The sequence below is a fragment of the Patella vulgata genome, chromosome 1 (assembly GCF_932274485.2).
Source record: "Patella vulgata chromosome 1, xgPatVulg1.2, whole genome shotgun sequence".
NCBI lineage: Eukaryota > Metazoa > Mollusca > Gastropoda > Patellidae > Patella > Patella vulgata.
Genome location: NC_065879.2, coordinates 44,057,609 through 44,082,577, shown reverse-complemented (window position 1 = coordinate 44,082,577; position 24,969 = coordinate 44,057,609). Strand labels below are relative to the sequence as shown.

The 24,969-nt window shown below is 35.1% G+C and overlaps 1 protein-coding gene across 1 annotated transcript in view; it reads left to right on the top strand.

Moving 5' to 3' along the window:
- The first annotated feature begins 1,401 nt into the window (after positions 1-1,401).
- LOC126809899 (tachykinin-like peptides receptor 99D) overlaps positions 1,402-24,969 on the top strand; it is a 156,689-nt gene continuing 133,121 nt past the window's right edge. Inside the window, exon 1 of the mRNA XM_050534762.2 lies at positions 1,402-1,962. Coding sequence (XP_050390719.2) covers positions 1,417-1,962 — 546 coding nt within the window. The 5' untranslated portion in view covers positions 1,402-1,416. The remainder of the gene's footprint in view (positions 1,963-24,969) is intronic.

The window sequence follows — 24,969 nt, the reverse complement described above, 5'->3', positions numbered from 1 at the left end:
ACAAATTGGTCTGGGATTTTTAAAAACCAGATTGGCGCTTACCGTATCCACCAACAGACCTTGAATTGTTAATTGGAGTAAATCTTTAATACACGATTAACCAATGTTGTATTTTTTATTTTTAATTAAGAATTTTTTTTTTATTTAAAATAAGTTAGAATAGACGAGGGATTGTCACTAAAAGTTCGGATCATTCTGGAGTAGTTCAGTTCACTTAGTATTGATCCGCGGTTTTGCATCTTGTAGAGAAGTAAATTTAGCCAATTCCGTGGAGCATATCACGAGATAGGACCAATTAAGTTACGTACTTACATCAAACAGTACTGGATGTCCCATTAGTAGGACACACCTTAGCCTTAAAAGTCAACAATTTTTACGGAAAACGAAAAAAGTTGAGAGGCTGCTATTAAAGATGATACGAAAAGGAGGAGTTTCTGATATCTGTCAAACTTAACAGTAGTTATCGAACGCATTAGACTCGGAATATTATTTGAGAGAAAAAGCGAAAAATTTATATACGTGGAAATACGGAAGTGGAGAAATGCTACAGTAGACGAAGGGTACCAGAAAATAATCAAACTGTATTAGTTAGTGACTGTATTGATCGGCTTAGACGAGGCTGATAAGAATTGGGATGAAACTGATAATCTGAAGAACAGGACTTGATAAGAAGTAACGAAGGGATTAATTATAAGTCGTCCAAGCCAACACCTGTCTGCGAAGTTTGTATGATATTCTTACTCACGCCTCATCTGTTTTGATACACAGCCCTATAGAATTGTAGTGAAGCCTAATATCCCAGCAGTACCGTGAGTATTTCTTGCGAAGAGAGGTTGGAAAAAAACATAAACATAACAGACACCAATCTCTTCATTTGCAGCTATCGGGATAAAGACGAATGTGGATTTTTTCAGCTACCGTTTTATCGCAAACGTGCATATTGGAATAACTTTAAAAGTGTTTTTGTTAACGAAACTTTTCGAGAGTTTTCCAAAGAGTACATTTTGTGTTACATATCGCTTTGTATTTCATACGTTAAAAATCGTGTCTGAAGTGCGGGAGTTTTAACATATTGCATTTTATTTCCTCGTTGAAAAAAATCTAGCTTTCCGAAGACTATTTAAAACAGAGAATGAAATAACTTTTCTATTATATTTTCAAATATTTTAAAGACTATTCAAGATGAGTTTAGCAGAGTTTAGCGCCATAATGGAGTCCCCTGACGAGGAAAACGGTACCTTAAAGTATAATGCATCAACTCTGCTTTCCTCTACTGACAACTACACTTTTTCTGAGGAGCCTTACGAGGTACCCCCGGGCATCATCTTTCTACTGGCTCTTGTTTACGGCATTATATCTTTACTTGCTGTGATTGGTAATGGCATTGTTATACTGGTTATCGTTAAAAACCGTAAAATGCAAACAGTTACCAATATATTTATCGCTAATTTAGCTGTTGCGGATGTTGTTATTGGAATGTTTTCGGTGCCATTTCAGTTCCAAGCTGCGTTGCTGCAACGTTGGGTTTTAGCCCATTTTATGTGCTCTCTAGCTCCGTTTGTTCAAGTCATCTCCGTTAACGTTAGTATATTCACATTAAGTGTCATAGCGTGTGATCGCTATATTGCAGTACTGCACCCGTTTAAAGCAGGATGTTCTAAAAAATCTGCGGCCATTATTATAACTGTTATTTGGTGGGTGGCAATTACCACTGCTTTGCCGTATGTTCTCTTCTACCGAGTTAAGCACATGGGGAATACCTTGCAATGCCAACCCACCTGGCCTGACTTTTGGGACTTATTTCCTTCATTTTACAACTTATTCCTGGTTTTTATCCAATACATATTACCACTTATCGTCATCAGTTTCTGCTATTTCCGGATCGCCAGCCATATTTGGGGAGCCCGTGCACCCGGGAATAATATAAACACGGAAGACATCAGAAGCCGTAACAAGAAAAAGGTAGGTTCGATTTATTAAATCTATATAAAGGTCCGGTGCACACTATTTTGTACCAAGGCAAGCAAGTATCCATTATCTAAAATCGTAACTTAGTAGGTCCAGTGGTATTATAGCAACGGCCCAGTGAGTATATAAAGAACAGACTTCGAATGTTGTTTTTTTACAGTTAACACGACCTAACATGAATATACTTACATGGACATACAACCACCTACTGCAAAATATATTTTTTATAAATACAATAAAGAATCCGATTGATATCCGTCGTCCGTCCATTTTCATAGATTCTCCAAAAATAATACAGGAATAATTGAATTTAGACTTCGAACAGTAACAAACACATCTACAAGATAGGTATACTATTATTGTTTTTTAAATTAATAATAATAATAGTGTGTATTTATAATGCGCACATTCCATTCGTGTACGCTCATGACACAATTGTCACCTCTCTACATATACTGAAAGAAGTTAATATGATGAAGCAAATAGATATCGTTATTTGTGACTTGAAAGATTCCAGGGTCTTTAGTTCTTTATTCTTAAAAGAAGGGAATTCCGTGGGGCTGGGTCAAAAATATTTGAGTCCATAGGTAGGTACAGTTAAAATATATTCATATGTATCTACATTTAAAATCCCATTGATTTATAAATATTTACTAAAAGATCGTTAAAAGTGTTTCGTAAAACCGAATATTATACTCTTATTTTTATGTCAAAATATTTATAAGTGCAAAGCTTTAATATTTCAAGGGGATACTTGAAAGTTCTAACGAGTTAATCATTATCTCTGAAATTAAATGAATCTTCATCGGCAAATAAGACAAGTGGTGGAGATGAATGAGGATATTTTATGTGGTTTATTTTGATCCACCGAGTACATTCATGCAAATGATCGTAGAGTCTAACATACAGGATAAATAATTGATTTAATTAACGTTATATCAAAAATAGTTCCTGCTAATCAGAATTTTGGAATATTAATGTATCATTTTGTTGCTTTCCTGTTTCTTTACAAAATTATTTTCATTGCATATCATGTAATTAGTTTTGAATAATATCTTGGACTAATCAAATTATCAAAATTAAAAGTATTGGCCAACTAAGAATATTACTAAAACAGTTGCGCGATTCGTAGATGGAAAGTTAAAACTGATATCTCTGCGCCACGATTGGGTATATCTGTCTCAAATTGAGCAAGCAGTCTCATTTCATATTGTCCCATGTAACTGTATCACGTCAAATTGAGATTATTTGCTTTTACTAAACTCCAAAAGGGTTCTCTTTAAGCGTTGAATACATCATATGAGTATAATTGATCGTTTTGTTTCAAAATCAATCATTTGCATTATAAATCAAGTTATTAATCATATCTGACTTGATCATTTATGGCATAGTGTATTCAGACAGTTTATTCTAAATCTTACTTTTATTGCGATCAACACATTTAAGTGAGTACATCTAGACTAGTTTTAAAAAACGAAATGAAATGGTGTTTAATGGCATGTCAGTATCAAGCAGGGCAGTTTTTTTTAAAAAGGCAGTAACCTTTTAATTTTGATCGACTTGATTGAATTTGGCTGTAGTGTCGACTAACATATGACCGTTGATAGGATCGCATAAATCATAGACATGTAACTTTAATGAGCTCTGGCTTGGAGCCGGGCTTGACTTCGTACCGTAGTTCTATACAAAATTAACAGACTTAGCTGTGATATTTTTTGACAAAAAATAGTAATTATTATTAATATATAATACAGTCCTGAATGGACCTAATAATAATATACTACGGTACCAAAAAGATCTAAGTAGACCTAATAACCATAAGTAAAATATACAAACAAATAAGAGATATGACAACAAATCAAAGATTTATGCCAATGGGAAAAGGTGATCAATAAATTCTCGGCTATTATGAAATAGATTCCATATGAAAGCAGGGAACCAAATGGAAACGAGTTTGCCACGGCCCACATGAAATGTGCCTTAGACTGTCTTAGCCTAAAAGCAAAAAATATCCACTAGAGGTTTGGATTTAAATTTGTGTCGGAAAGATGATAAAATATCGAAAAAACACTTAAAGATGGATATAAAGACGACACTTTAAAGGACTTGTTCCCAAATTCAACATTGCTTTCTCGTCTCAAACACTCACTTTTTCTGTTTGTATGCAATAGTAAAATGTATGTCCTATCCGGTGATTCCGAAAGCTTAAGGATATAAGCTGGGTTCGATAAGTAGAAAAATCTATGAATATGACGTTATATAAAGTTGACCTCTTTCAATTTCCTAATTGACAACGCCTCATTAAGATATCGCTCGTCGATATTCTCACATGACGGATCCTTTAGCATATCATTAATAAAAAATCTCTAATTTTTTTGAGCGTGATCCTTGTAGTTTAATAAGACTTCCTTGCTTTAATTATCAATTTAAATCCAGATGTTGGACCAGTCCAGTCCTATAATATACATATTGGATGAGTAATATATCTTAACATGTCTGATTCTTTTAATTTAATAATCAGACCGCACAAAATTCCTAGCTGTAATTGTAAATTCAAATCGAGGTGTTGAATTAACATTAACCTATGTTAATCACATATTTTGAATTATGATCATTATCAGTGAAGTGCCACAATAAGCTGAGTCTCATTTAATGACTAGAGAAGTGTTTCTCAATCTTTTGTCCTTTTAATAAATTTTGGATGATCTGTCGGTCGTCTTTGAGGAAAAGGGGATCCGTGAAAAAATGATATCCAAATATAATTCAGTAGGGAACTGTAGGTAGCTGATATCAGAGATACATTCATAGGAATGGCGATCATCTTGCTGTGGGTTTTACGAGAATGGTTGTGAACATGAATAATGGACAAACAGGATAGCTTGATGTCACAAAATACGTATTGTTTCATTCATATTTGTTTTATAGTTTAATTTTTCAGATTAAAATAGCTCATGTTAGGGTATATCAAAGATATATGTTAATGTGGTGACACACCCCTAAGACAGGGAAATCTGCATGTACATAGTGACTCATTATGAAGGGTCCTAGTATGTGTGGTGTGTATAAACGTTTTCCCCGATCTAGATCAGTTTTTTGAATAAAATATGACGTTGTACACATCGGTGACGTGATCCGCAGTAAACAGCCATGGCTGTCTCCAGTAACAGTTTCACGGTGGACCATTGACGTCTATATATATCCAAAATTATAAGCACAACCGCAAAGCTGCACTAACGTCTATATATATCCAAAATTAAAAACACAACCGCAAAGCTGCACTACTTTGTTTCACGGTAAATGATGAAAAGATAACACAAGGGGATGCCGACACAAACTGATTTCAACACTGGTTTAATAACATTTTAACATTTTAAAGTACTTTTCGTCCGTCTTGGGACTATTCATAAATAATGTCATTGTATAAAGATGGACAGTATAGTATATTTATACATATTTACATAGTAACACTGTGGTTTTAATTGGCTATAGTTACCATTGTCTATGGTTACATAGTATATCGTTAACTAATAGAAAACATGTACACACGTGTGTTAATCTCTAGTATATGGGTTCAATTTATGAACAAATGAGTGGAAGATAATCATGGGATAGATTAAAAAGAAAATTAATGAAGCTAATTGACTATTAACTCAAGCAACGTATTTTTTTGATAAAATGGTTTTCCATTAATTTCCTTTTCGTGGTGTCATCGACTTTCATTTTATAAAATGGGGAAAATTTGGAATTTTACGTGTTGGTGTTGTGCACATTTAAAGATATGTCTATTTACAATTAAGGGCCCATTTTCAATATTATAATCCTGTCGATGGTTGATACTCTATCCCGTAGATGCGTGGACGTCCCCCCATGTAAAAATTTAGACACCCATTGTAAGTCAAGACATATATGAGATATTTTGTGTCGTTGATATTTGGCGTAATATGGTCGTAACATTTACATCGAAGATCCGGGCATTTAGATACATAAAAGCTATTCCTTGTGATAGATGAATTGAATTTTGCTTTGGTTAGGAGGCGTTTGAGATTAGGTGGCTGTCTTTGTGATTTAATGAATTGAACATTATTAAATTTTATTCTGAGGTTGTCGTTTGATGCCAGGATTGCCCTGGTCTCGTACATTGTTTTAAAGAAGTTGGGGGTTATGCGTAGCGACAAAGGTAATGATATTATCCGAACTGTCTTTTGCTTTAGTAGCCCTCAGTTTTTGGATATTTATATGGTGTCAAGGGGAATTCCCTCTAAGATGCGATTATCCAAACACAAAACATTATACGGTTTTAAAGTCAGCCCCTCTTCATTAGCTCGGATGGAGCATAAACGGGGGACGTTAAACTCGATTTCATTTAGATTGATTTTAAAGTCAACGTTGTACCCTCTTGTCTCGCTCATTACAACCAATATGGTGAACTACCGTTCACGAAAAAAAACCAACTCTCAGTCCACTTAGTTGACAAGGTCATTTCCTTTCAACCAATTGGGCGAGAATTTCCACATGACCTTTGACACTGTATACCAATTTGGCGCTATTTTTTCCAGACTACATATTGCTTGAAGTCGAAGAGTAGACAATGTTGACAGGGATGATCGACACTAAATACACGCAATGTTATGTATTAATATTAAATTACCGTCTATATACATATTAACTTGTCCACGTTTTATTATTTTCATCAATTTTTTGTTGCATTTAAAAAAAAAAGTTATATTCATATATTCATGACGATAAATGGATTTGAGTGCAAATTCAAAACTAAAAAATGAAAGTTCCCAAATTATTCATGTCCATGATGTTTATTTTCATATTTTTTTTTAGAATAACTTGTAATTCCTTTTCATTTATTATTTAAAATAACTTGTAATTTATTCCCACGCATTTCAATTATGTTGAACATTGGTTCTTTGCACAGTAATGGGGATTATTACTCCCACCAGGAAGATTAAAACCAATGAAATAATATTCGATTTATCTATTTTGATTCATACCAAGGGGCCCATTTTATGAATTTAAAATTCATATATTGGGATAGCTTAGCGGGTTTGCTCCTTCATATGAGTGTTTACGTAACAGTATCCAGAGACAGCAAAAAAAAAAGAACCACAAATTAAAATGAGCGACCGTCACAGCACATACACAAATTTCAGGTTTCGATATTGGAAGCAATCCAACAAGTACTAGTTTTGAATTTTCACTGTGAAAGGAACTATTTGAATATCATAGTGAGTCCTAGATGCCAACAAGTAACTCCACCACTTATAGTAGCATAGTGCACGTAAATATGAACCTGGAGAGAAGTTGGCAGAAACTCAATTATATAGTTAAATTAAGGAAAGACCGACTAAATTATTGCTTTTACCGCCCCGATAGTTTTGTTAGGACATAATATACATATTCCCCTCGATCTTATGCCCATGACGTCACACTTCTCCAAAACTTAAATTAAATATGATATTGTAGTTAAATATTAAAAATCCGATGCATATACTTCTTATTCATATGATCTTGCTGCTTATTCGATAAAAATTTTGCCCTAATTTGTAAGCAGTGTACGATAAGTTGGTATGGAAACTAGAAATCTATTATGGTGATTATGTTATTAAAACTTGTCTTGATTGGTTTTCCTGTAGTATGGAATGTTTCACAGGTTATGATGAAAGTTCAGTTAGTTAATATAAGATCATCTCGTAGAAATAACAACGCTGACCATAAGATGGCGCCACAAACTGAACTATTAAATGGCGTGTGATTTTTTATCAATTTAAGCACTGATTTGAGTAGTAGTGAATCCAGAATATAATGGGTTTTATTTACTCAGATATAGTATACCTTTCACCCTTGCATTATATGTGTTAGCAAAATGTTTACCGAGGGACCTGCAGATACCTCTTACCACTGTCTTTTGCTAGGTTCAAGTGGCTAACCTATTGATTTAACCTTTCAGTCTTGGACTGTCTTTGCTGTATTTATGCTTTGTTATATGGTTTCTTTAGCAGTTATATTGCATTTTACTATTTACAATGGCTTCTTAATCTGTCCCACGACCAGAATATTTTACTACAACTATACAGTGGCGGACTGGGTCTGAAAATATTGGTTGCCAGGAGACAAAAAGAGGCCCATCCACCAACACAATTCTATCATTTAATTTTTAAAATGAATAAGTTAAATTTTGAAAAAATATGTAAGTGGAAACAAAAAATGTAATTAGAATTTTCATGCTAATATTTTTTTCTAATATTTATATTTACATAGTATAAGAATAAATATATACTATTGCCCTTTGCCTCAGATTGCTTTCCTTAGTAAATATGCAGTTATTACTATCTTATTTTTGAATACAGATGTCATCTAGACTAAACACCGGTATAAAGCTAATCAAAAGTCCTCAAACAATTAGATGCCTGAGATGGATATTCAGTTCCTTATATCTAGAAAGATCTTGAAACAGAAGTACAAAATTGTAAGCTCTGTGAACTTACCCGTATCGGATAACTGATATGTGGAATCGAAATGAAATGCAATGGGGTTTGAGGTCCTACATGCATATTGATACATTTCTTTATTTTTCAAAATGTCAATCACCTTTCCACTATTTTTAAAAGATTAAGTAATATCTATTTGAAAAATATCATTTAAAAAATTACGGTATTGTGCTCAGTCATTGGAAAAATCCAATTCCATAGCTGCTCTGAACAACTCAAAACTACAATAAAACACCTATTGTTCATTACATAAGGTAGCATGTAAAAGTTGTTTGCGCAATCCGCTATATTAGATGCATTTGGAGTTCGCCAGTAGCAATAATCTGGAAGCATCACCACCCCGTTTACATAAAGAAACCCAAGGGAGCATCTCTAAATATCTGCAAGATAAATAAAACATTAACATATGCCTTTAAAGGTGCATGATGTAAGAGCTATGTCTGCCTATTGCAATCCTTTCTTTTGGCCTCAAATGTTATATACGGTATTAATTAAACATTTATGCACACGACAAGCCAATAATCCATCCTCTAGAACATCGGATGGTGGTCGAGATTTAGATGGATTTGAACACTCGCCAGATTTATTCAGTCAATTTAAGACAAGGCGAAATCTCTTAATGTAGACTTAAAAAAAGACAACCAAAATGCATGTTATTATGTAGAAGCGGATATAGAACAAAGTTCTAATGGTGTTTTCTTGTAATATATCACAGTTATCAATTAAACTCATATCCTATCAAGAACTAGAAAAGCAGTTTAATTAATTAACAAATTGATTTATTGATAATAACAAATGTCAACATGGCACATTGCAGCCTAAAACGGTAGGTTAGTTTTTTTTAATGCTTTCAGGTGATAACAGAGCTTCATGTATTTATTATAGTCATAAAGTTGAAATTGGATTGTGGTGAATAGACTGATCTAGATATGTTCGACCCCATTCCAACCATTTAAAAAGCAGTGATAAGAATCACCACGGTATCTTTTCCCACCAATATACTTGTTTTATGTCTAGTGCTCTCATGTAAATGAATTGGATTTTATGGAACATCAAATTTTAATATATCATTTAGGCAAATTTTCTCTCTTATATGTGCTGGACAATGCAAATAAAAACCTCCAAAAAAGAACCAAATTTCCCAAACGGAACAATCGATTTCCTTCTAGCATCGGTCTGTAGAATGAAACGCACAATATCAGCTTTTGACTATGTCCGCTTTAGTACCCTTATCAATATTATTTTAAGGGGGTCAACAACATCTTTGTCCATAAAAATGACATGTGAGTAATCACCATTAAATGGAACCACAGAGAATATTCATAGCGATCACATATTCCGTACTTTTAGAAAGAACCAATTCTTCTTGTACTAAAGCTGTTCTGTAAAAAGATAGATGGCTAGCAATAACAATAAGTGGGAGTATTGAGCATACCATAGATAGCACCGTCAGATAAAGAATTAACCCCCTCTTAGTGCTGACTGGGGCGATTTTCCACAATATTACGTGTTATATACCAATAAATATTCGTTAAGGAAGACTACGCGGACGTTTTTTTTAATTCTGTGGGTTAGTACGTCATCTTGATAACCCACAAAACTCAAATTTAGAATAGTCCAGTACATTCTGTCTGAGCTGGACGAAAAATTTAAGTCTAAGTTTTTAAAGATTGAGATGTGTTCGTTCGTTCAAATTTTGCCAAGTAATTTCCAATGTGATATCACCAATGTAATAATCTTCAATTGAAGTTTTTCGTTGCAGAAACTCAAGCGATCGAAATGATGAGAGAGAACGGTTTTATGGGTTGGGATATTTTAATTGAAGAACGAATTTTATTTTACCGGGGATGATTTAAAACACAAGAGTTGGTTTTTAAAACCTATAATTAAGTTCATAGGGATACAATTAGTAAATTTTTTCAATTATGGAAACATCAAACTTGACCTTCACTCTATTCAAACATTCGTTTAGGTTTGATTGTGTGCTTTGTAAATATAAATATCCTTTATAATACATACACTAAATATTCTGGTTTTCAAACATCTTACCCTAAGTCTATACCGTCTTAGTTTGGGTGCTTTCGACCTTCAATAATCTTGGTACAAATTGTAGGCATCCTGACAATAATTTGTCATTTTTACGATGTAGAGCTGCGTATTATACGCGGAACACTGGGTTCATCGTTAAGAAATAAAATGAGGTTTAACGTCCTACTTTTCTGCACCGCATTGGGTAATGAAGACATTTCATCTTTTAAGAAAGAGGTTGCCAGATGTGGGTTACTTTTGTTCAATCGTGTATTTCTGTGTTGCGTTCGTGTACTGTCAGTTGTGTCCGTTGTTAGTCGTTCAGATTTATGGATGGGTATTGCTGTTAATAGTAAATGCTCTGCTAAAATGTCTTTTCCATTGATTATATTTAAAAAGTACAACGTACAATAGTAAATGCTCTGCTAAAATGTCTTTTCCATTGATTATATTTAAAAAGTACAATGTCCTAAAACCGGGAATGATGAAGTCAAAATACCTCTAAGGCCAAAGTTAAATGTAAAACGTCAAATGTAATGTGTCAAATGGCAAGTTTTTACATTTTATATTTCCCTCATTACATTTTACATTTGCGTTCTGCCGCATTTCATTTGATCTTTACATTTTCCACATAGCATCTTATGCTGAGCACTAACTATGCAAATGTGGAATATCACGTGACTTATTAACATATACGGAAACGAGGCCGAGATCAACCTGGCACACTATAAGTCAGCACACGATAAGGGGAAATCAACCTGGCACACTATAAGAAATTTACTTACCTTGAAAAAACGATCAAATTTGGATGGTATATTACCATGATTACGAATAGGGGAGGGTATGCAATGTCAAAATACGGGTCATAATACGATATTCACGATATCATGTTACGTATCAGTAATAGCACGTTCATGTATACTCTTTCCTCTCTTTAAGTAGCCTACATGTATATTCATTATTTGTTGGGCACAATGATTATACTTTTTTTTAAAATAATGTATTAAAGTTAATTAGCCTGTACTAAAATTTAGAGAGAGGGTATGGAGCGATGGCGAGAGTTTAAAATGTCAAAAATACGGGTCTTAATACGAAATTCCAGTTATCGTGTTATACATCACTTGAAAGTATGTTTCTATGGCTCTTTGAATCTATCAGTTATTTCCTGGCATATTCATAATAACGTACTTTAGGGAAAGAAAAGTCTTCATTGTTTTGTCGAAAGAAATGTGTCGCTGTACTATACTGTCAATTTATGTTATTTGTCAAAGGCATGGATTAACCATACCAATCACATGATTTTATTGCAGGCACGGTCGTCCCGTGAATTTCTTATAAGTTGCCAGCCATGTTGATTGCCTCAATACCGTGAGGTAAAGATCTTGTGTGTGAAATAGCTTTATTTAACGTTCGCTTCCACCGAGTTGATATCGCAGACAATGTAAATATCTTATAGTGTGCTGGCTTATAGTGTGCCAGGTTGACCTCGGCCTCGTTTCCGTGTATCTTAAGTCACGTGATATCCTATATTTGCATATCAAACTTGGTGCTCTGCGTAAGATGTTATGTAGAAAGCGTGAAGGACAAATGAGATGCGGCAAAACGCAAATGTAAAATGTGATGAGGGAATGTCAAAAGTAGACACGTATTTTTCAATAAAACATTTGACACATTGCATTTGACGTTTTATATTTAACTTTCGTCTTTGGGGTTATTTGACTTTATCATTACCGGTATTAAGACTTTGTACATTGTACTTTTTCCACGTAATCAATAGAAAAGACATTTTAGCAGAGCATTTAATATTGGCAGCGATCTCTTCCATACAAATTACATATGTCGGTATTAAGTGCAAACCGTGACTCATATACGACACCATTCTCCACTGGGTGATAGTTAAAGTAGCTAAGTCTCTAACTCAATATCATCCAAAGTCTTACACGTTGAAAACGCGAATTATTTGTCAATTCAAATCAACATTGATGTTGTGATCTTACCGGGAAAAGGTAGACTTCTGATATCCAATATTTTAGACAAAATAAACAGTACCATAGTGCGTTTCAGCATCATTTGTAACAAGTGACCAGAAAGAACGAGGCTAGACATATGCCACATCTCATGTCAAATAGACTGGAATAACCAGACGCTAGAAATTGCCATTCGGTTGAGACTCAAGCCGTATTTCGCTCTACGTAACTGATTTGAAATTAGAGTCAAAACGGAAACAATTGAATGTAAATCAGTTTATATACAATCAGATTACATTATTATATGCGTTGTGACCCGTTTGGGTCAATTTCTAGGTCCCAAATATCAGCGATTTAGCTCCTTTAAAACAAGTGATTCAAATAAGATTTTCTTCCAAATCTACAATCCTCTATCTAGACGATGTACGTGATAAGTACGGTTAGTTAACTTTATGACTACTGTAAAACTTTTATTAACTACAGCTGATTATGCCCATTTACTTCACGGCTCTGTTGGCGTTTATTGTCGACATAAAAAGGGTGAAATAGTCCATTCCCCTTAGCTGAAAACGTTAATTGATCTGAGATCGGAAGTATTGAACTGCGAAAACCTATTTTGAACATTATACCAACAAAAGATATGTGGCCATATATAAATACATTTGTACTCTTTTAAGATATTACATTTTTCTATAAAAAAAGTGAGTGGTTCTTTTCCTCACGTTCAGTAAATTGTGATATTTGGCTTCGCAAGTTGGAATTGAGCACAGTCTGGGTTTAATGATACATAACTTCGTTGAAATTTGATTTGAGTTGAAAAACGGTAGTTAATGTTCGCTTCTACAGGTCTAAAATAAATAAAGTGGGTAATCCAATTACTACGTTCAGGTTACATCATAAAAAAACAAAAATAAAACAGAGTCAAAGGATCAGACGAATGATGGTACAAATTAAGCCACCAAAGACAAGGCTGTGATTTATCCTGAATTTCCGAAACGATTTTTATGTCGCTAAAAAGTGCTACACCTGATTAATTTAGGTCAAAATAAATGAATTAATTGGTTGATGTGGTGTGTTATTTCATTTGGTGATGGAACATTCTGGTTTGACCTACAGTTCGACTGTATCTGAACTACAGAAAGAAGAAATTAGAAGTAATTTTTAATGAACCTATAAATACGAAAAACTTGGCACTCTTTCATTTATACTAAAAAAAAACCCAAACAATATGATTTGTGATTTTCATTAATAAAATTAATGTAATATATTTTCAATAATATTACATCCAATTTAAAATTAGACCTACCTATTTGTCGAAACCCAAGGCTCTGCTTTATTTAAAGTAAAGTAATCTATCATTGATTGGCTTGTTACCAAAATCTTTAAACCAAGGTCAGCATATACCAATAAACAGAACTAGACAAACCTTTAATTTGTACATGTATTTAGTTTTCCGTGATTTACTCTGCAATTTCTGTCGGCCTTAGTTACCATAAGAATAGTGAACACCTGAGCCGGTTTTGATTCAAACCCCAGCATCATTGTTAAGTCTAGAATGGTCGTCTTGATGAATAACATCGAAATAACGTAACGTGATAGATCCATATATAACAATTTACTAAATCTACCCAACTGAGAACTTCACATTATTTCCATCTCAAACAAATCAGTCCGTTAACTACAAGAAATGTCTTGCATAAATCTTGATATTTTCCAATTTGCCATCTTTAAAACAACACCCATTAAATCAATTCACAATCAGAACACCAGATTAAAGATAAATTTTGTTTTGTAATAATTTAAGTGGCTTTTTAACTACACATAACACAGGTGTCACATTTAAATGCAATTAAAAGTGTGTTATCCCTTTAGAGATCTTCGTCATGTGTTTTGTTTTTAAAATATACATGTATGTAGTTTTCGAATCTGAAATTCGACCTATATGTTACAGCCCATAGTGTTTTTTATGGAGCAGGAAAGGATTGGACCCCCAAGCGCTACTCATGTTGTTATTCTTCTTAGGGACGGCGCTCTTCGAAAAAGCCCAAGGCTCCGCCAATTCAAATACGGTTGACGTGAAACTTGGCGTGCTTGTTCCTTGGACAATAATTGTCCATCGATTGACGCCACAATTCCAAGATGGCTGTGACGACGTGACACTCGGTTCCTTGTCCACAGTACTTCTCCCAAGATGTTCAACGGACGCTTATTCCGAATGCTTTGCTCCAAGAAGGCCATGGTTTAAAGTTTTCGAGTCTATTGAAATAAGTAATACCTTGTTCCTCGGGCAATTGCACACCCATTGACACCACTATTTCAAGACTGTTCCTTGTCCAAAGTACTTCTGCTCAAGAAATTTAACGGACGAATGTGTAGAACGCTTTGCTCCAAGTAGGCCATAGCTTAAAGTTGTCAAATCTATGATAATTTGTGATATGGTATAAATAGTCCTTTTTGTCATGGAGTTTTAGCACTGTTTTATGTATTACTAATTTTGTTGTTGGAAGGTATATCTCCCTATCTTAATATTTGAAGTTTGTGTAGCAGATATCAGTTTTACTGTTTTAGTGTTCTTGCCTGTTACTGTGAACAAATCGGAAACATTTGGATTAAAAATAGCCTTTTGGGGAAACGTGATATCTCGTATCTGTGATAAAACAGAAATAAATATTTAATGGCTTTTACCGTATTTTATTCACCGGGGCTTGTCACGTACTCCGGATGCCAACATCAGAGATGTCCTTCAAATGTTTCTCATTTACAAAATGTGTGACAGTCATCCGCAAATTGCATATTTATACTGCGACTTCGAAATCTGGTCGTATATTGTCGCAAATGGCTTGTGGATGCTTTAAGTAATCAATAATTAATTACACTTAGAGTTATGACCCTTTGCCAGTCAGAAACATCTCATTGGTGCTATCAAGGATAAAGAGACTAAAATTTTCAACGATGTCCTATAAACCAAACATCTAGAGCTATCAATATGTTATCATGCGCTTAATGCTGTTGGCATTGTTGCCACCATCTCCGTCCACACTTTCTCTGGAGACCACAATTATCCTTTTAAAAGGTGAATAAATGTAATATGGACATACGACATACAGTGCACTATGGGTGAAATTTACCCCAGACAATGACACTATGGCCTACTTTTATTTCTAATTCCAACTATCAAGAGTTGTTTGGGTACACGGGACCTAGGTTTTAGTCCCGTCCTGCACCACTAACAAGGGGAAACCACACCGGAAAATTCCGAGGAACGTCCTCGGCAAACACCGGGGGCGAGCCAGAGTCTTATTCACTGAGCCAAGGTGAAAAAGTTGTTTAGTACATTGTATGTACGATTTTCCTAATTTCGCGAACGCAGTAGCTATGGTCTGTATGGTTCCTTGCCCGGCAACAATTTTTTTAAAAACTTAATTAAACTTAATATCATTCTTTGTGCAGAGAGATAGTTTCGCAGCCCAACCTCAAAATGGTGTCCATTTATGCTACATAAAATTGTTTTATAGACACAAATTCTGTTTAAAATTAATATATTATCGAAAATATGGCATTTCTTTAATTTTCCTCTTAAAACCGATCCAGAAATGCATTATATCTGGAGTTAATCACACTCTCCATTAATAGACGTAATGTAGCTCAGAACGTTATGCATCATGAAATTAAAATGAAATAGGGGTATAACGTCCTACTTTTCTGCACCGACTTGGCTTATAATGACAGGCATGAGGGCCATTTTCCCCGGACAGCTGCACAGTGCTATGACCTACTCTTTATATCAAATTCCAACTGTCAAGGGTTCGTGTCGTCCCATCACTGACAAGTGTGTGTGTGGGGGAGGGGGGCATTATGTAGCATTAATGGACGCGCTGGGAAAACTCTCTGTGCAATCGGTCACACACCACTTAAAGAACCGTTTCCAAGGTCACGTTGCCCATTAATTTATTAATATTCCTATAAATGTGACAATGTATGCTAATAATGATCATTAACATGTAAGATGCTGATATAATGACCATGTTATACATCAATAACTGTCGTCTCTCTACGTTGATTAACTCAATAACAGCATTTTATTTATACAGTTCAATACAAGATGTCACAATATGAATTAGCAATACATATATCAATTTAATATATATAGAATGCTTATTAATTGTTTTGGTTAGCTGTATCTCTATTAAAATCAACATGTATATAGCTAATAAAGTAACAAGGCCACAGCTGGCTCAGGATTCATTTGAACCTTTTTATGGTTACACTATAGTTACCAATCACAGGAAGTTGGCATTCCAATTTATTTAACATATAATTACTTTTATAATAAGTTTGTTGTATGGATAGCATAATATACCCAAATATGTAATATTTTTATACAACCATAATTCCTAACAAGGCCAATACTTTGAACACGGATAGATATCAAACTAACATTGGGCACTGGTCATTTCACACCAATATTAGTCATTGGCCTTGTCGTTTTACTGACTCAGATTCCAGTTGAGCGTTCCATATTCGCTGGTTTCTAAATGAACGCAAAGTACTGAACTGTAAACTGGGTGTCACGATGAACCGAAAGTAGTTTATTAAGTGAACGTACATACAGCCCACAATAATATTGGGTATGTAAAACTCCCAACTGTACCAGTTTTACAAATGATACACTGCGTAGGTTTCAGCGGACGAAAACAATAACACATAATACCCCTACATGTCAGAAATGAGACGTTTCTAATCGGAATAATTCCTTGTTTTTCCCTGTGGATCTTATTAAATACCTTGGAACTGTTATCATTGATATAATTTGTTTTATGACAACAAAATTTTCTTTCGATGGTCTGCATGATGGGTTCATCAAGAACCAGTGTTCTTTCACCACACGTTTTCGTAGATTATATTCTAGCTTTTAAATCCCAGTGTCATTCTCCGGGAATTTGTATCTGATTGTGATGTCTCTGAAGTGTATCCGTATCGTTTGCTCTGTGCTATTTTGTTTTGCAGTTAAAGTATAACATCCTTCTTTTCTTGACCAAACGGACCAAGGAAGACGGACATGCGGTGAGGGAAATATAGTCCGTAAAGCAGAACTCTTTTTTCGAATTCCAAAAATGCTAAGGGTAATTCCCATACCCGTACGCGGGACCTCGGGTTTTTATACCACCCAAACGACTGAACGGACATGCGGTGAGGGAAATTTAGCCCGTAAAGCAGAACTCTTATTTCGAATTCCAAAAATGCTAAGGGTAATTCTCATACCCGTACGCGGGACCTCGGGTTTTTATACCACCCGAACGACTGCCCGGTCTTCCCCCTGCATCACAAGGGAGAACACGCTGGAACACTTTTTCTGTCAACACCGCGATCGAGTCCCCGATCTCCTGGTAAATAAGTGTCTTAATCATCGGGCCCCCGTGTGCAGAAACGGGAGATCCAAAGCGAATATAGACATACCAGAAGAGTTTCATCACTGATTGAATGGAGATTGACGATATCCATACCGGTAACTTGCAAATCTTATACTCCGTCTCATGCAACCCATTGAAAAATAGAATATATGACATTGTGAACTTTGGCCCATTATACAGGTTGTTGGATACCGAGAAACACTCTTATTCCCCATGTAACGAAGTACACTATAACTTTTATCAAATTGACCTCCAGCTGTTTTGATAATATATATAATATTGACCTTTCAACTCTCTATGCACTTTTCTTAAGGCACGATTGTCTGTGTTGTAATTAAACATGTAATTAATTCAATATGCCATTTACGGGCTGCACATGATCTGCGTGCAACACTCGGCACTAGTGGTCAGTGCCTGATAGCATGACCTGTTTATGACTTTAGAGGAAATACGCAGTGCAATTACAGATACCATAATCTGATAAATAAACAATACCATATATGATGATCACTCTTAACCCTTTTCCCTAATTGTCGTACGCTATATAAGGAGGAGTTTGCTGACAATTAGGCAGACGACTGGAGAGGAAGAGAGGCGGAAAGACTGGCGTATGGACTCATCCGAGTTCGGCCGCTGCCTTGGCAGAGGGGCGGAATGGTGGATTTAATATTGTTATATGTGTTCCTGTCGTAGTCTAGTTCCTGTACATTTAGTTTAAGTTCCTGTATTATTTTGGATGTAGATGTGTTATATTCTGTTCCGATGTAAATAAACCCTATATTTACACCCATTAGACCCAGTAACTTTCGAATTTATAAACATGACAAAAGATTCATCCTTAAGTGGATACCTGTGATAATAAAGATATGGATTAAGCTTTAACGGGATCAACACATCAGATTGCCGTATTCTAAATAAATACTAACGGATAGCTTGATGTCTGATATTGAAGGTATATTCCAAGCTTGATCTAAATCCATCCACCAGAAATAAAATTATTGCATTCTTTATGCTGGCGTCACACTAATATGGAATTTTGCGCGAAAATGTCCCCCCGAATAACACACGAAGGTAATACGAAGATGTGAATTTTGTGTAGTAGTTTATACCCGCAGTACATATGACAGCCATATGATGGCTCTGTAAAGTTGCTCACAATCGGGATTGATATCAGATACTCACACGATAAAGTAAATTCGGCTCTGGTCGTTAAAACATCGGACCATTCATGAGAGCATCTTAAGCCACCGTATGACCGCCTGTGAAGTTTTTCGAGCTCCGGCAGCAACTTTGTGATCGCTGGCAAAATCTTTAGCATGTCAAAAAGATTCTTCTTGGTTACTTCGTATTGTGTTCGTATGGAAAAGTAGCGGTTGTCATGCAAGATGGGCCCACATTTTGCAGGCGATGGAGAGAGGACAAGATAAAAAAAAGCGATTTTATGCACCATCTGGGGTCAATAATCCAGGAAGTTACTGCCCGATAAGCGCGAACATCGAAAGGCATGGGGTGGTTGAATTATAAATATAAATTTCAAGTTTCATCAAAATTGGATTAAAATTGTGATCTCTAGAGGGTCCACAACCTTGGTATTACATACTTTTACACTATTTGCATACGGGGAGCGGCCATTTTGTCAGGCAGTTTCCGTCCAGTCTTCACAAAATTCGAACACAACCGTCAGTGTGGTGTAACAGGGATACATTAAACCGTTTTTCGAAATCGGATAGATATTGAGATTTCTAGAGGAACCACACTCGAAAACCACGATTTTGCGTACTATCTGGGGCTATAATCCATGATAATGTCGAAAGGAACCCAGAACTTTGGGTGATAACCCCATATTTCAAAATCCGTCAAAATCGGATAAAAATTGTGACCGGTAGAGTATCCACAAACAATTTGTGGGAGGACGGACAGAGTCGACGACAATAAAAGTCCAAATGAAAATGTTGGCGTATAAGAATGCTCAATGACAACGATAATCAGACGAAGTAAAGACGAAGATGACACGGTTTGACAAGGTGCCCTCACGATGGCCTTATGAAAGACAAAATGGACACGCGAATTCAAAACAAAAATGATTTTTTGCCAGCGCTTAAGAAGTTGCTGCCGGAGCCATACGATAGCTTAAGATGCCCTCCCGAATGGCCCGATGTTTTTACGATCAGGGCCGAATTTGAATATTTACTCTATTGTGAGGACCGAATTTGAAGATTTACTCTTTCGTGTGTCAATTTCGGGACAGTGTGAAGCCCGCTTTAGAGAGTGGCAGAAGGTCGGAAAATCCTAGTTTAATAGCTCCTAGGTTGCACTTAAAGACGGTGAACAAAACAATCATTATTGAATTTTCCGATTATACCGGTTTAACCACACATGCCCATTCTTATTTTAGGTTATTACACATGACTGTTGAAGAAAATAGTTCTGCATTGTCACAAACAAGACAAAAAATAACGTCAACATGTCATGGTACCCCGTGACATTAACTTACAGACGAATCGTAAACAACCTTTCATCCACCCGAGATCTTTTCATTCATCAAATCATATTTTTAAAATACATGTATTGGCTGTCAGAATATCAGAACCATATGGACTAAAAGTCGAAAACAAAATCGTGACATATATAGTGTGTATTCCCATATCAGAAATTTCAATCGTTTAAAATAAAACTGGGTGAACACATATAGACAAAAAGTAGAAAAAAAAACGTGACAAATTGTTTATTCCAATATTTAATAGTAAATACATCATTTAAAATAAATTTCAGTGTTTCGTTAAGCTTATTTACTTAGATGCACGATTTGCCATTTTATCATTACATTAATGGGAAGATATCTAGCTTAGTTTACAACACATCAGTGCTTTTTGGTAAAATGAATCGCCGTTAGTTGGAACCAATTCCATGCAATACGAAAGATGGCTAATTGGCTAAACAGTGCAAATACTTAAAGGCACCACGAGATTAACCTGTAAGTGGAAGCTTATTAAACATTCTGGTAACACAGCTGAAATCAATAACAAGGATAGGCCTGGGTCATTCAGATTGTTTGTTCTCCGTGATGAACCTGGAGTAATCGCTTCTATAACCGGAATTGCTATCTTGAAGAATCTATTAGACAGTCGTAGTTAAACGCACTATACTATCATACGTTTTAAAAAAAAAGATTACCCGTCTTTTGTCTAGTGGGATTTTCAACATGACTGCTTCAGATTTGGCATATCAGTTCACGCAACCATAGGGGTAGACTGCAATTTGAGCGTGATGCCCCGGACTGGCATCCGCCTTAGAAAGTGTTTGAATAAGCAGCTCTAATTTGGGTGAATTTTGGGTATGTGTTGGTTTTCACTACTTCACAAAAATGTAGATGACCACATTTTCCCAGTGCATGGTTTGTTGCATGTAGTCAATTCACTGAAAGTTTTTTAAAACATTGATCATGCTGACTTTATTACTTCACCGCGGCCATTTTTTCATCAATATCTGTTGGCAAACAACTTTAAAGAGGGTATTTTCTTCGATTCAATTAATATCAAACTGTGACAACTCTATTTCGTTATAATTCACACTGTGTAATAGCATTCTGATGTAATAAGCTTACGGTCGTTTAAAAAACAACAACTGGAAATGTGATCGAATATATAATGCAATATACAACAAATAAGATCGCGACATCCCCACTCCAGAAACTCAATTCAGTATTAACTAGTGTTAGTGGGGCATCAAAACAATTTTAAACTAGGTTTCGGTAATGTAAAGTATCAAGTCTCCTTTACAAGCGATGGTAAATATATTGTGAAACACTAAATATAAATGTCGCCCAGACCCACTGAATCAATACTCTAAAGGCAATTTGGAGATTCAAGATCTTATGAGAGACAGAAAGAGAAAGAGAGATGTGGTTTAACTTCCACTCGACACAAACTAGGTCATTTCGGAACTACCATACGCGTAGCAAATGTGATTACCGATGTCTGGCTGTCCCATTTGCCTCCCTATATCACCCAAATCAAGCAAATAATAACCGAATACTATCAAATGCTACCCAATATTATAAAATACAAACCTAATATTGTCAATTAGCAGCAATACTACCCAATATTATAAAATACAAACCTAATATCGTCAATTAGCAGCACATCAGTATAATAATTGCAACGAATATTCGATAATTTACAGAAAATTGAAATATTTACGCAGTTATCTCCCTTTACAACTGACAAATAGATTTTAGATGGCTACTCAAATTAATCTAGAGTGACCCGTGCACTCTACAGAAAGTTGGTCTCGACACGGCTAAATGTGCACGCTTCAGTTGCGTGTCTCGAACTGATTTCTGACTACCCCGCACTCTCTTTGAGTCGATAAATAGCCATGGCACGTGCAATTCTCTACAAATATATCAACTATTACAGCCGTAAAAAATCTATTGTTGACAATTTTGAATAGCAGTAAAATTTAACTTCTTGGTTATTACAGCAGCTTTAGAAATTACGTTTGTTTTATTTTTTAAATTGCTTTATCATTAACTGTACCGTTAAGAGCGGCATCTTTTGGTTTAGTACAAATACTATCTCTGAATCACTTTCTTTAGCAGGAACGTGATACTAGCTGTAGTTTCATTTTACTTTTACAAGTTTCTTAAAACAATTGTTGAGTTGTCTAAAGTGCTTATTTCTAAATTCAATTTCTTGTTCTAGCTTTCTGTTATGTTTCGTAAAAAAGTAGTCTTGATTATCCCGACCTGTCAATCAGACGTAGAATGGTCGATAGACTGGTTAAGCGAGACTAATTTCAAAACAAGGGCACGTAACCTATCTTTTACTCAAAAGTGTCTGGATGTTATGGACGACATTTGGAACCAGTTTTCAGTCTATTATTTATAGATGATTAATGGTCATAGCTAATTAAGTACAACATGATCGTTTATTTAGTGACTAAAATTGTGTGAAACTGATTTCAGGCTTGGCATATATATATAAATGTTGTGGCGTAATTGTCGAGATATTTGGAGATATTTATTTATGGTGGGTCACCCTATTGTTGGGCTTTGCAGTTTGTTTCCAAGACGACGAAGTTAAAATAAGGAAAACAGGTAATTATAGATGCCTCCGCTATAGTTTTATAAATTAAATAACCAAACATCCAAATAAAAGAGTATTTTTTAGAGGTTGATTTAAAAATGTTCATTTAACAGTCCCGTGATCTATTCAAAAGTCTTCTTGTACTATAATTATTTCTTCATCCTGATGATTTTAGTATGATAACACGCTGTCTACAAGTGCACTCGGTCCTGTAAAAAATCATTTAGGTATAATATGTCAGGAACGTGTGTGTGTAATTTGTATTTTACGTCCGCTTCCACCGAGGTGATATCGCAGACAATAACATGTTATGTATACAAGGTGCAATAATTTACAATGTGATTAGTGAAAAAGAGGATAATTAGGATTTTATATATATGTACAGAAGACAATAGATAGCAGGACGAGACATGAGATAACAGGTGAAAAGAATAAAATAGTGCCAGTAGACGTTTACAAACAGACGAATTTGTGACAAAACAGACATGAATGTGGACGGACATTTGGACAAGGACAAACATTTGCAGACATGCACGCAATACGGACATTTGACAAAACAGACATAAATTTGTACGAACATTTAGACATAGTATGTATATATATATATATATATATATATATATATATATATATGGTTCCAAATGTCGTCCATAACATCCAGACACTTTTGAGTAAAAGATAGGTTACGTGCCCTTGTTTTGAAATTAGTCTCGCTTAACCAGTCTATCGACCATTCTACGTCTGATTGACAGGTCGGGATAATCAAGACTACTTTTTTACGAAACATAACAGAAAGCTAGAACAAGAAATTGAATTTAGAAATAAGCACTTTAGACAACTCAACAATTGTTTTAAGAAACTCGTAAAAGTAAAATGAAACTACAGCTAGTATCACGTTCCTGCTAAAGAAAAAGATTCATAGATAGTATTTGTACTAAACCAAAAGATGCCGCTCTTAACGGTACAGTTAATGATAAAGCAATTTAAAAAATATAACAAACATAATTTCTAAAGCTGCTGTAATAACCAAGAAGTTAAATTTTACTGCTATTCCAAATTGTCAACAATAGATTTTTTACGGCTGTAATAGTTGATATATTTGTAGAGAATTGCACGTGCCATGGCTATTTATCGACTCAAAGAGAGTGCGGGGTAGTCAGAAATCAGTTCGAGACACGCAACTGAAGCGTGCACATTTAGCCGTGTCGAGACCAACTTTCTGTAGAGTGCACGGGTCACTCTTCCAACAAGATGATTAATTTGAGTAGCCATCTAAAATCTATTTGTCAGTTGTAAAGGGAGATAACTGCGTAAATATTTCAATTTTCTGTAAATTATCGAATATTCGTTGCAATTATTATACTGATATGCTGCTAATTGACGATATTAGGTTTGTATTTTATAATATTGGGTAGTATTGCTGCTAATTGACGATATTAGGTTTGTATTTCATAATATTGGGTAGTATTTGATAGTATTCGGTTATTATTTGCTTGATTTGGGTGATATAGGGAGGCAAATGGGACAGCCAGACATCGGTAATCACATTTGAAGTACATTTCCCACGATATATCTCACTATTTTTGAAAAAGATCAAGTAATATGCTCATTTGGCACCATTGTGTTGTAGTATTGGGTAGTATGTGGTGATGTTGGAGTGGTACTGGGTAGTATTGGGTAAACCGTCCCGCCGGTAAATAACTACGGGACGTCTTGTTCTGACGAGTGCCCGCGATCTTGGAACTGTAGCTTCAAATCGAAGTCGACCAAAGCATGTGAAATTGCAAGTCTATATATAGTTTAATTAGATTGAATTAAATGTATTGTAATTAGAAAAATGCATATCACCTTCCTATCAACAACCACATGCCGCTCGGTATATATAAGTAATGAACACGTATCATACAAGAAAATGTTATTCCGCAATATACTTTCACATCCATGATCAAACCTACGGGCAACAAAGATGCAGTTACTAAGATTGTCTAAATATATATTACCTAATATA